We start from the raw sequence: 14,237 nt of genomic DNA, 5'->3' as shown, positions 1-14,237 counted from the left end.
GGCAGGTATATGTGTGCGACAGTACCGATTATAAATATGATGTAACGAAAATCTAACTCGTAACCCTGGAACATTTGATCGCATTAGGATAAAAATTTGCTGATGACACCAAACTTCGCAAGCGAGGATACATACTACTGCGGACTTGGTGAGAAGAAAAAATATTTTAAAAAATGTAATAAATGATAATCAATCTTTACTATTTTTTTACACTGTCTGAAATCAGACATACTCTACATCTTCCAGAAAGTTGGCAACACTAGCCGTAAGTACCTCAGTGATGTGGTACATGCAGTTACAAATTTGAATCATGGTTGCGATCAGTATAAGTCCGAGCCAAATATTGAAGGTTTCTTGAATCAGCTCCACATACCTGGAAGTAAGAAAAAAGTTACTTTATCACCACTAGTCAAATAAAATGATTCATATTTGCAAATGGAGGGATCATTTATATATAGATATATAGATGAGGGTGTGTTCCCTGACCTCATGAAATACAGCAAAGTTATACCTTTGTTTAAATCGGGCAGTTCTTTTGACCCTGCTAATTTCAGACCTATTTCAGTGCTGCCTGTTTTTAGTAAAATTTTTGAAAAACTTTTGCTTCAACAGCTACAAATGCATTTTTGTAAATTAATGAACAAAAATCAGTTTGGTTTCACTAGGGGTTTATCAACAATTAATGCGGGTACTAGACTCATTGAGCACATCTTTGACGCCTGGGAAGAGTCACAGGATGCATTGGGCATTTTTTGTGATTTGTCAAAAGCATTTGACTGCGTCCACCATGAAACTTTACTCCTAAAACTAAAGCATTATGGAGTGAAAAATAGAGCCCTAAATCTGTTAAAATCATATTTAAGCGAAAGAGTTCAGATAGTCGATGTAAATGGCAAACGGTCTTCGGGTAAACCTGTGCGAATAGGTGTTCCACAGGGTTCTATTCTCGGTCCTTTCTTGTTTCTTATATATATTAACGATCTACCGTTTGTGGTAGATGATAGCCATGAGATTGTATTGTTTGCTGATGATACTTCACTTATTTTTAAAGTGAAGCGACGTGCGGATATTGATGACGAGGTAAGCAATGCACTCTCAAAGATAGTGCGTTGGTTTGAGACGAATAATCTGCACTTAAACAGTAAAAAAACAAAGTGTTTACGGTTCATTACACCAAACACAGCGGAGGTACAAACCAACGTACTTATAAATGACCAGAGATTGGAACTTGTGGACACTACGGTCTTCCTGGGTATCACGTTAGATAAAAAGCTTCAGTGGGGTCCACATATTACCCATCTAGCAGATAGACTCAGCTCTGCGGCATATGCAGTTAGAAAGATTAGAGAGTACACGAATGTTGCGACCGCTAGATTAGTGTACTTTAGTTATTTTCACAGCATCATGACGTACGGTATATTACTATGGGGTCATGCTGCTGACATTGATATAGTGTTTGCTCTGCAAAAGAGAGCTGTTCGTGCTATATATCAGCTTGGTTATAGACAGTCTCTCAAAGAAAAATTTAAAGAAATAAATATTATGACTGTTTATTGTCAGTACATTTATGAAAATTTAATATATGTTCACAAAAATCGTCACCTTTTTGCTCTTAATAGTGATTTTCATTATTATAACACTAGAAATAAGGGATTGCTTGTAACTAATTCTAGTAGGCTTCATAAGATACATAATAGCTTTAAGGGTAAATGTATACACTTCTACAATAAAGTCCCAGCCACTGTTCAGACATTGTCTATAAATAAATTTAAATGTTTTATAAAAAAATGGCTCTGTCGTAAATCCTATTACTCCACTGCTGAATATCTAAATGATCGGACAGCCTGGGACTAGATTGTGATTATTTTATAGCAACTGTACAATATTGTATATTTTTATTGAAAAGAGCGCAAAAAAAAAAAGAATGCTGGGAGAGTTTCTTGCGCCGCTTCTTCTCTCTCAGAGCGCCATTTGTTTCCGAAGCGGTAGTAGTATCTAGTAGTATAAGAAATGACATCAAAAAGAATTCTAAAGGAATCAATTTTGAGAAAATAAATGCATTTTATGCCTTTTTAGATATCAACAGTTATCTTCAGCCTTCATCTTTGCCATTAACTGTATATCACTTTCAGATCTTGGAATTGAGCTTCTGAATTTCCTTAAATATCTATTTCCCCTATTTTTGGTAGCTTTATACTTTATTCTACCAATAATCTACCCTAACATAATAATGCTAGGTGAAAAGATATCCTGAATTTGCGCAATTACTTTATTATAAGTTTATTTTCCATTCACTAGTCTAGTCAAAAAAATGTATTTCGTATGAAATTAAATTAAATTCCTCGTACAACCAAGCTGTGAAATGGGCTTCCTTGTGCGGTGTTAAATGACAAACACTCTTGTTATTTCCTTTGAAGCAAGAGAATGTGGGCGGCGGTGATCACTTAACATCAGGTGATTTATTAAAATTAGTAAAAGAGATAAAAATGAACGCTCGTATATTAAAATGAGAAAAGATGGTATTTAGTTAATAACTGAAAAAACGTTAATATTTAATAAATAAAATTATTTTATATGGTACACTGTCTTAGAGCACCAGGCCGCCCCATAGATATATATTCTAAGGAATATACTAGCCTATAGACGACTGGACAGCCCGAAAATAAGTCAGCAATTTTGATTAGTTAATGTGTGTGTTAGCCAGTGGATTAATATTTAAAATACTTTGGAGCTAATGCCAAAGCTGACTGCTTCCGACTTGTCAATAAAAATTGGTTACAGTTAATAGATAACAATAGATTCACTTTACTTGTTTATCTTGCTGTATATCGTATTATACGCTTTGTCTTTTTTATACTCTGGATTATTGTAAGGCAAATTATAAATAATAGAGGTACAGTTCCGGGTGCCAGGATTAGAAATTTCCTCAACTTTAAGGTATAATTTCCCCAAATTTCCATACTTCGCTCCGAATAGAATGACCTCTCGCTCATGTTTACCTTTATTAAGAATTAACACGATTTTGAAATTGTTGACTAGCCGTATCGTCCTATCATCTACTCCTGCTCTTCAATTCTTATGCACTAAATATGCGTTCATGTCAAAATCTTTTTTATTAATATTATTTCATCATTCTACCCGAATAGGCTATTCGCCCTTTCTCCTAAGTCATACAAAGTGCTTAATACTGCAGTTGCGTCGGAAACGTTTTTTTATAATCATCAACCATGCTTTTTTCTTATTCCAGTATGATTTAAAAACCTAACCAATCTCTTACCAGAAAAGACTCACCTAAATAGTCTATTTTGATCCTGAATGACACTCACAATTCTCTTCCGCATTTCATCAATATTAGAACACGCCAACGCATCCTCAAAAGCTTTACAATACAGCTGCATCTTCAGACACGCGTGATTAATACATATTCCAAAGAATCCATCATAGCCAGAAAAGTTTATGAAATAGAAAATAGAACAATACAGCATGTATATGAAGATGATCTCGAAATACGGCGAATTGAAACGGTCTTCTGGTTCGCCGTAGGGCTTTCGTACTTCGTGCGCCATGTATTTGGTCGGTTCAGATTTAAATACAAAGTTGTAGAAGTTTAAAGCGATAGCCATAAATGGAAAGATCATGACGCAAGAGAAGACGGTGATGACCCAAGCTTTCTCGCTGTACACGAGGTTGTTTCTGATGCTGGAGTCGATGATTCGCTGGTACGGCTCAGGCATGTTGTTGAATGATGCGTAGTCCTCGTCTATTTCGTTGATAATCATCCTGGCTGGTCGTTGCTTCACGTGCATTATCATCATCTGAAAATAGTATTTCTTTAATTAACGCGAGTGTTACACATCTAAATAAAGTATTTAAATAGTCTATAAATCTCTATATTTTCTATAATAAACCGAAGAGGATGCTGTTAGTACCACCTCCTCTACCACAAATGTCACTAAACTTCATAATGACAGCTATAACAAATACTATCTCGGCTCTTGTCAACCGCAACCGCTGAAAACGTGTTCTGAAAACTTCACGAAACGTCGGGTTATTTAAAATAATAATAAAAATGTAACTTTTACGTTAAATCTAATGTAAAAACACGGTCACATTAATGGCTATTCATAAATTACGTCACACTGGTTTTATGGTTTTTTGCCCCACCCCCAACCACAGGTCACACTAGTGAACCACGCCCCATGATGTATGGTCATATTTTTTTATAAGTAGTGGTATTAAAACAGGATCACCAACGACTTAAGCCGCTGCTTAACTTAAGTAAGCTGTATAAATAAAAATCGAGTTTGTAATATATTCTTAAGTTTGCGGTTTACTTGTAGTAATTTATCGATGGCCCCTTGCAAGTGTTTCTATTACATTAATTTTACTTTAAATTAAAGTTTGATTTGAACCGAGAAATTTTATTAAGTTTTATTGAATTTTTCAATTAGATAACATTCTACCTAATAGTCCATTAGGCCTTCAGAACCTTGAAAGACAGAAAATTCATTATTCAAACATAACGTGAAAATGTAAAGAAATAGTATCTAATCTTCGAGGGTGTGTCTTCTAGACACTATCCGTAGCTTTGGGCCTCAATACGAGTAGGGGAATCGCACTTTATATAATAACGTTATTTATACTACACCTAAAAAGAAAATAATTTTGTACTTAGTAGAACACGATAGAAGTGAAAACGTAATCACGGCGAGCTTAATAATACGAAATTAAATTACAAATTTGTCATAAAACTATAAAAAGAAGGAATTGTGTTGTTTTATGAGACCACATTCAACAAAAAACATTTAACAAAATGATATATTAATATCAGCGTAATATTGGAAAGAAAGAAATCTTTAAAATCTTCTTTCATTACGTTTGTAGAAAAAACAATATTGTAATAAAGAAGCTATTGAATACAACCAATGAAAATATTATTATATCACATAATTCACATCTTAACTATATTTTTTTTTTATTTATAAAAGTTGTGTTTATATTGGAATTTGTTTAATTCTCGTTCATTGGTTGTGTTTCAGTATTCATAGTGGAATACGTACCTTTAAAAACCCACCCAGAAAGGGCCCGACCACGGTGCAGTGCCTTATAATATTCACATAGTCGTGGTCCAACAGATATCTGTACATATCGTACAGTATTATACCGGTGATTGGTAGCACCGATATTATAGCTCCACCTGTGAAATTAATTAATAGGATATACGTACAAGGGGAAGCGTCACAGCGTTCTCTGGCCGAACTATATATACCAGTGGGAGGTTTCTTTGCACAGGATGCCGGCTAGATTATGGGTACCACAACGGCGCCTATTTATGCCGTGAAGCAGTAATGTGTTTCGGTCTAAAGGGCGCCGTAGCTAGTGAAATTACTGAGCAAATGAGACTTAAAATCTTATGTCTCAAGGTGACGAGCGCAATCGTAGTGACACCCTGAATTTTTGGGTTTGTCAAGAATCCTGAGTGACACTGCATTGTAATGGGCAGGGCGTATCAATTACCATCAACTCAACGTCCTGCTCGTCTCGTCCCTTATTTTCATAAAAAAATAAATAAAAGATATAGGTACAAGTGGAAGTTAATTTTTTAAAAGTTATGTTTTTGATTGTATCTCATTGAAATACACACACAAACATATTTTAAATTTAGTCTCAATAATAAAGACAATAAAATGCAATTATATAAATCAGCTAAGAGTGGGGGGCCAGGAGACTCATAGCACAAGTTATACCTAGTATGAGCTCCTGTCTCCCAACTGTAGTTTAACATTTTAAGTATAAGTATTGCTGTACTATTGTAACTATACTACATATTGGGAGATTGGGGATATTACAAATATACGTATTTCATTTGATTCATTTCTTTTTCCGGTACCTTCTCCTTCTTGAATACCAACAACGGATTTTCTTAAAGCCCACTCTCGGTCTTATGAGCTTTTCTTGTTTTTATAGAAAGTCTTCCTCTTTAACGTTCGTTTTTATCAAGTCCCACTCCCTGTCTCTAAGGGTTTTTCGCGGAGGCTTTGATGTTACAATTTTTGACAAGACTGGTAAATACTTCTTAGTCTATTGTATTCATAAATTGAGGATTCCTGCGCTTTAATACTTCCAGAGTAGGCATTAATTAGATGTAAGCCACCCAGGCTTGCAACTCTCGGAACTGCCACGTAAGCTTGCCATACAAACACCAACTGCACAAATAACTTTGTAATTCACCATAAATTCATAGGGATTACAAAGTTATTTATGCAGTTGGTGCTATTAGATAAGCAGACCGAAATTGCATAATATTTTACTTTTTACTTGATTTATACACTTAACACTAATTCTATTCTAAATTTGATGCTTCTATGTCTGCTAGAAGTGCCTTAGAGATTTGATGATCGGTCATTCAGTCAGTGAGTGACAAAATTAAGATTACTTTGACTCGTTATAATTCTCAAACTACGGGTTCAAATTGAATGAAATTTTAAATAACGGTGTATTTAAAATTTCATTCAATTTGCTTATACAATGCCTACTTGGGCACTGAAAATAACCATGCTTTTAGTTTTATCCACAACGAAGTAACTTCTGAGCTGTTACGGCCGTGCCCCTTTTTTTTATCAGTTTGGCGGGAGCACTGTCGTGGCCCCAGATATTGTAATTCTATGGGGAAACTAGTAATAAATACAATATTACATGGGCCAGTTAGAAGAGATAAAGGTCCTCCATACCGTACCATGACATATAGCCAAATGGTAACCCTGACTACTAAGCTAGGATAGAACTCGTCCCGGGTTCGAATCCCGGTAGGTGCAATCATTTATATGATGAATATGGATGTTTATTTCCGAGTCATGGATGTTTATATGTATTTATGTATGTTTAAGTAAGTTTAATGTATTAAATACATCGTTGTCTTGTAACCACAGTGCAGGCTATGCCTAGTTAGGGGCAAGATAATTTGTGTAAGTGTGTCAATATTATTATATTATATTATTACAATAAGAAAAATTAATTTAGTTACCGCTATCATATTAAGCCAATTTTCGTTTTTTTCGAATATATTACTTACCGAGTATGATGGAAAAATTATTACTTACCGATACAAATTATACGGAACTTATACAGGCTAGGGTTTGGATACACAAGCCCGACCGCCATTAGAAATGCTATTATTTTATAAGTCTGATGGAATGTTTTATATTTGTAACCTTCCGTCGCTGGAATACAAATAGATATAGTGATTATGTACACAAAATACAAAATCTGCATTCGAAATTATATTCCTCAGCAAGCACAATAAGTACAGATAATAAATATATCGTTGGAAAGATCTTGATGAGAAAAGCACATAATCTCACATTAGCACCAAAAAGCCCAGAAATTTGATACATTTCTTTCGCGGGGTAGAGGTCAGCTATAAACGGAATTTATTCGTGTTTTTCTTAATATGAACAGAACAACGTTTGTCGGGTCAACAGACATAATAATGACAATTAGAGGAATGGATAAACAAAATATATATCTTGAATATAAAACTTACACAAATAATAATCATTATTAAAGAAATCCATTTTACTCGGACACAGAATTAATCTTTGTAAAATCACGCGTCACATGCTATATTATATATACCAATACATCCACCTACACTGATTATAAATTGCCCTGATATATAATTAGATATAATATAAAAAATTGCGTTATTACAAGTGGTTAATTGCGAATGAAACTGTAATTTTCGCATCGTGAATGATTTTAAGTGGAGTAAGTACAGTGCAGCAATTTTTATTAACTTTTAATTGGATGATTATTCTGCGAAATGTCATGCTACGTTTTAAACGCGCAGTTTTCGTATAAGATAATTTTTAATTCGAACCTAAATATCTCGATAAATATTCTGTTTAGGCTGGACTATTATTTTTAATCTAAACAATCTAATCTAAAAGTTAGGTGTATTACTATTATATAGGAAATTAATATTAAATTAATCCTAGAAGTTTAAAAACATATCATATTGTTTATATTTACAAGAGCGACATCTCAAGTCAATTTCAATTTATTGGGGTTGAGCAGGTTATCAACTGTAAAGTGGATCCTGCAGATGAAGCCACAACCTGAGAGTTGAACAAAGCAAACAGAATTTTATAACGAGGCGGTACTCGAACGGTTAGCTCAGTTGGTTAGAGCACCGACACGGAATGCCGGAGGTCGTGGGTTCGAATCCCGCATCGTTCATAAAATTTTGTTTTTCAAATTTTATTTGTGTATTATTCCTAGAAGTGAGGGTTATCACTTTAAAAACATAAAATATTGTGTATTTTTGAAGTAATTATTAGGTGGAGCCACAACCTGAGAATTTTTGTTTCAAATTTAATTTATCCGAGAAGTGAGGGATATCACTTCAAAAATAACAAATTATTTAGGTAAACTTCGAATAACTCTCATTATTAATAACACAGTAATAATATATTGTATCGCTGTAGGTGTGTAACGCAGCGTTGGAGGTGTACGTCAGGCGTGCATACACGTCGTATGAAATTACGTGTTTGCAACACCTGGCACTCTCCGGGGAGCTGGGTGTGGTGCACTTCCAGTTTGTACTGCCCACTGGACATCCTAACAGGTAATCTGTTTGAAGTGAAAACTTCTTTAGCATACTGTTGTGATTTGAAAGTCGATGAAACGAAAAAGCGAAAGATACATAATAAATCCATAGGATAACGTGGGAGAAAATGACATAGGAAACATTATACAGTGTTCCGGAACCAGGCGATCATAGTTGATGAAGACATTGTCTTACATATGACGTGACCTTAATATAATATTCTGACGTCATGCGGCACGACCTACTACAAGACACCAGGAGATCATAAATACGGTAGCGCTGATAGTAATGTCTTTCATAGCTGTTGAAACCATGTGTCGTCTTCAGTTTTGACTTAGTACATTGTATATATTTTAATAATAAATTATTTACGGGATTATAATATGGTCACAAAATGCTTTGTGCCCTACCCTCTGCGAAAGTATACCTTGAGTTGCAGAAGCCAGGTCCTTCCGTTTACTTATGACTTGATTATTATTAAGACTCACTAAAAACGAGTTAATATCTTCGCTGCGCGCGTGCGACCGTGCGTGTGTGTGATTGTGATTGTGTGTGTGTGTGTGTTTGTGATTGTGTGAGTGTGAAATTTGTTTTATTGTCTATGTGAGTATATCAAACTGTTTTTACGTGCAGAAAATAAAATGAGTGTCAGTAATTGATGCAAATCTATTAGAAGAGAATAGAAAAGAGTTTATTATGAAGAGAAAACACTCAAACATTTTGCAATATTAATAAAAAAAAATAAATGCTAAATAGAATAAATAAAAAAGAATTGCACTATGCAACGTGTGCTTCCATGCTAAAATAAGCCGACTCAAAACTCAACATTGTTAAAAATGATATCAAACTGTGCGACGCGTGATTTCTTGCTAAAAGGAGCGGACAAAAAATTATTAGATCGCTTGGCGTTGCGTAGAGACGTTGCTTCGTTCGATGTCTTCTATCGCATTTAGCATGGGAAGTGTTTCGAACAGCTGTATAACCTGTTTTATGCCGCCTACTTACACCTTCATACGACACGCCACAAATTAGGATACCACCCCCCATCTGGATGTCTGGCGTTCCTTGTTCCACTTACAACCCATCCTCCTCTTTCAGAAAAAGATTGTACTCGGGTGAAATTGCGGTGCTTTATAGAATATTAATTCTAAAGAGCACACTGAGTCAATCAAATACTCAGATGTTGTATAGGATTCACACGTGCTAAGTCTGGGCCTCATGGTCGCTCAGAGAGCAATCGAGAGGGCTATGCTCGGAGTTTTCCTGCAGAATCGAATCAGAAATGAGAGAAGAGAGAGATGATTGAAGAACCACAAATAGCCCAAATGATTGTGAAACTGAAGAGACAGTGGGCAGGGAACATAGCTCGACGGACAGATGGCCGTTAGGGCAGCGAAGTCCTAGAATGGCGCCCATTTACAGGAAGACGTAGTGTTGGTAGGCCCCCCACAAGATGGACCGATTATCTGGTCAAGATTGCCGGAAGAATGGATTAGGGCAGTAAACAACCGGTCGTCGTGGATGTCTTTGAGGGAGGCCTTTGTCCAGCAGTGGGCGTCTTCCGGCTGATGATGATGATAATAATGATAGGATGTTACGTTTGCAGAATACCTATAAGCCAGTCGGAGATCGAGTTGTCTTCGAGCCAAGACCAAGAAGGAGTTCCGGGAGAGTTGTCCACGGCTGCAATGCGCAAGTGCTACCACCGCACTGGCGCTTTTGCCGCCTTTAACAACTTCGAACACTTTGTGGAGTACGCGGATGAGATGCTGGACCTGGTGCATGACTTCGCGAGCAACGCATCCGTCAGGCGAGAGGTTAGTCGCAGAAATTGTTGCGGCATGGCTTGTTTTTGTGCATAGAAAAAACCTTCCTGTTCCGGTTTCCGCAAACCTCTTAAGTGGGTCCATTTTGCGTGCAGTGTTGGCAAATTATTCCATCCAGCCCTGCTGCTTCCTGAAGTTCAGAACACTCCTGGAATGCTCACAGATTTTTCGGAGCGACCTACTTACTACGGCGATTTACTAAGGGTTTGGCCCTTTGGCTGGCCTCTCCTTAACATTCCAGGATTGCCTGAGTAGCCGTTTTGTCCTCAAACAGACATCCTCTGCATCTGTCCGGACTGTCTGTTACGCGGATTGTGAAATGATGTTTGCTTAGTTAGTAGTGTGTGACCTATCATGATTCGAATATTGTATCTGTTTTGGCTGATAAGTCAACGTGGCAGTTTTGGCGATAGAGCAGGTATCGCTTCTTTCGTCTGTCAGCTTGATGGCTTTTTTATGTAAGAGGGGGCAAACGGGCAAGAGAGGGCACGAGATTGGGAGAGGTGAGGCAACACCCCATGGTAATCCGTAATATCAGGTGTCAAGAGATTCGTTGCCGGCCTGTAAGGTGGGAGTATGCTCTTTGGGTATGGCTTGAATCATTTATCCTTATATTGGTCTGCTCAAGTCCAATAGCTGTATTTATAAATTGTAAATGTTATTACTTTATGACTATAGAACGAAATATGGTTGTAATTCGTATTATCGACTTCGCCTTCATGAAGTTATCATTTTGAACGTTTGATACACAGGAAAAGAGTTTAGTTTTAACTAGTATTACCAGTAAAAGCAAAGTGATTATGCTATCTTCGGATCGATTAGTCACCCCCAAAGCGCCCGTTCCTGTGCATCACGCATGGATAGCCGTCGCTCGTTTCGCCACACTAGGGAAAGGAACGACCCACATCACGATGTCGCCACAAACAAGGCCTCTGACGATTTTTTTTATGACAATAAGGGACGAGATAAGCGGGATTCCTGAAAAACCCGAAAATTTTGAGCTACACTATAATTGCGGTCGTCATCTTGAGACATAAGATGTTAAGTCTCATTTGCCTAGTATTTCACTAGCTACGGCGACCTATCGACAGATCGAAACTCAACAATGTTTACACATTACTGCTGGACTACTACAGTATCTAGCCGGCGTCCAAAGGAGCCTCCCACAACAACCGCGTTCTATTTTATATTTTCAGGATCTTCAAGCACTGCAGGATGGCTGTAGCGAGAGTCGGGACAGCACGAGCATCAACGTCGGGATGGACTACAAGCAAATCGTTGAGGATGAAGTGGTAAGTGGTTCTTCCATAACTATTACAGATATCTAAAAAAACATTATAAGATAAAACTTATTGGAATGTATATTTAAATATAAAGTTTAAAAAACTTTCTTTTAATCAATATTAATTATATTTTATTTTTATTTATATAACAATTCTCATATCAAAAAACTTTAAACTGATTTTGAAAGTATGCTTAGATCATCTATACGTATTGATATACTGTGACAGCGGTAAAATCGTCGAAAACAATTGAGGTTGACAGCTATCCTCTATTCTGAGCTATGCACTAACAAAAAGTGACAATCGCGAGTGTAAAAAGTATGTCACGCACACTAAAGTACTCATCCTGGCCTGTTTTCAGTGGTTGTCTAGCAGCAAGACGCGATCTATATAGATTTACCCGTATAAATTATCTAAGAAAGTACATTACCTAGTTGGTAAAATGACGTCAATAACTTTTTAAAAATCAAACGAGAAGTATTCAAAATTTGATATTAAACATTCCCATACATTTAGTATGGGATTAGTATTAAGGTTTTAGTTTCCTTATTTTAAAAAGGTTATTTTAGTCAGGCCTGTCACACTTCCCCGTGTACTATCTCATCTATTGTTCTTGGACAACTATTGTTCTCGTTGGTGTTGTAATTAGTAGTTGTGGGCTTAGCGGACGATATTAGGGTTAAATACGAGCACAAAACACATGATTAAGGCAAAGACTATTTTAATTTAGATTGAACAATATTATGTCATTTCACAATGATACAGGGGCGTGCATATCATATAGGCAATTAGGCACTGCCTACCTCGCTATGAACCAAAATAAATATAGTGTTAAAGTTAATTAAGTTTAATTTAATTTCGTTATTTTATAACCAAACTTCTATTGAACACCCACTCATAAAAAAAAATTCTAACTCTAAATGCTAAATACCCACAAAGAAAGAAAATACCTAGGGTAAGCAATCTCCAGATTGCATATTCCAAAACTCAACTATGACTAGTTAGATATACAGTGCCTACCTTTGCTAGAAAATCTATGCACGCCCCAGTAATGATATCTAAAGAAAAGTGGACAGTTAAGACCGAGCATCGAGTTGAAGGCAACAGATCTTACTATTATCCCAGTAATATACTTTTAACAATGATCCATTTCTGTTTATTGCTATCAATCTCCAAAAATATGTCGCGAAAAGATATGTCCGCGCCACCCTTACTGTGAAAGATGGCGCCTCGACGCTGCTCAATATACGCGCCCTGTTCTGGTTGGTCGTTACATTAATATTCATAACTTTTATTATGTAGATTAGTAACGTTTTATAGCTATAGAAAAATGTAACAGATTAAATTAAGAATTTAAAAGCAAGAATCAAATCTGAACTGAATATATGTTTTACATTGCTGTTCATGAACAAGAATATTTTAAACAACTGGAGTAAAAGCGTATTATGGTGTAATTATATGGCGTGTTTCATATTTCGGTTTTGTTTTTATACGACGTGATTTGTCTATATGTGTAGGACTTCATTGAATGGAAGAGGAGAATTAAATAATAAAATGTTTCAGCCGCTGGAACCCATTCATATCCTGATGATCGGTATCCGCGACACAGGCGAGTCAGAAGACGCCACAGTTTCCCGCCGCTTCGGTCATTACTGCCGCGCGCACGCCCGTGAACTTCACCATAAGAGGATCAGGAGGATCACATTCATGTTGCTAATCAAGTGAGTATTAATATTTTTTATTTAGGTACGATGGCCCCGAGGGTATATGCCTAGATTGTTTATACTAAGGCCAACGAGACAAGATAAAGAATGTAAACAAGCGGACCGTTACTGAGTTACATTGCGATAGCGAGCGATTATTGTCTCTGTCGTTTCGTGTTTCGTGGTACAGGAGAGCAGTCGTACCGCAGTTGTCATTATTTGGTCCGCCATTTTGCGAACAAGTTCTATCCTGTTAGGATTGCGTTCGAAGTGATACGTATTTTTTGTTATTATTAATCCGCAAGTTTTTTTGGTAATTTTTAATTATGAAATCACACAGCCTGGGAGCTCTGGACAACATTTGAAATGTATCAATAATTCACCACACAAAAAGCATAAAATTGGTATGGAAAATTTTAATAGCAATATTGACAACATTACCATTCATGGCATCTGGGACGGATTAACCATTCTTCGAGACTTTTAATCACGTGCAACATCTCCTGAGGATGCCTCGTGTAGAGGCGAAACACGTGTCGAACTGTTTGAATACAAAAATTAGCGTAATTTACACTCAACTCAAAAAAATTGGATAACTTGTCATTCTTCATTTTCGTACCTTTTTCATTTTCATTACATTGTTCGAGAACATTCGAGAAAAATCCTTGTATATATAGAGACTCACTTGATTGTGAATCATTTGGTAACTGTGTGAGAAAGTGAACGTTTAGTGCAATACCTCTATACAACAGCTATTAGTGTGTTATTAGTGATCAGGAGTTTTCAGGAGGTATTTACCGAAGCCTGTAGACCTATA

At 36.4% G+C, this 14,237-nt stretch overlaps 2 protein-coding genes across 4 annotated transcripts in view; one reads left to right on the top strand and one right to left on the bottom strand.

The window, feature by feature from the left end:
• LOC126965445 (odorant receptor 13a-like) overlaps positions 1-14,031 on the bottom strand; it is an 18,611-nt gene extending 4,580 nt beyond the window's left edge. The window contains exons 1-6 of the mRNA XM_050809071.1: positions 13,995-14,031; positions 7,101-7,211; positions 5,061-5,197; positions 3,292-3,815; positions 274-373; positions 1-65 (exon numbers count right to left, since the gene is read on the bottom strand). The exon at positions 1-65 is cut by the window's left edge and continues 31 nt beyond it. Of these exons, the coding sequence (XP_050665028.1) occupies positions 1-65; positions 274-373; positions 3,292-3,815; positions 5,061-5,197; positions 7,101-7,211; positions 13,995-14,031 (974 nt within the window). The remainder of the gene's footprint in view (positions 66-273; positions 374-3,291; positions 3,816-5,060; positions 5,198-7,100; positions 7,212-13,994) is intronic.
• Positions 1-14,237, top strand: part of LOC126965433 (acetyl-CoA carboxylase) — a 147,856-nt gene that overhangs the window by 97,328 nt on the left and 36,291 nt on the right. For all 3 annotated transcript variants that reach the window (XM_050809039.1, XM_050809040.1, XM_050809041.1), the window contains 4 exons: positions 8,487-8,626; positions 10,215-10,425; positions 11,631-11,726; positions 13,281-13,438. In XM_050809039.1, coding sequence (XP_050664996.1) covers positions 8,487-8,626; positions 10,215-10,425; positions 11,631-11,726; positions 13,281-13,438 — 605 coding nt within the window. The remainder of the gene's footprint in view (positions 1-8,486; positions 8,627-10,214; positions 10,426-11,630; positions 11,727-13,280; positions 13,439-14,237) is intronic.

Source organism: Leptidea sinapis, chromosome 7 (genome assembly GCF_905404315.1).
Source record: "Leptidea sinapis chromosome 7, ilLepSina1.1, whole genome shotgun sequence".
Taxonomy (NCBI): Eukaryota; Metazoa; Arthropoda; class Insecta; order Lepidoptera; family Pieridae; genus Leptidea; species Leptidea sinapis.
Note: the sequence above shows the minus strand (reverse complement) of the source record. Positions and strands in the feature narration are given on the sequence as shown.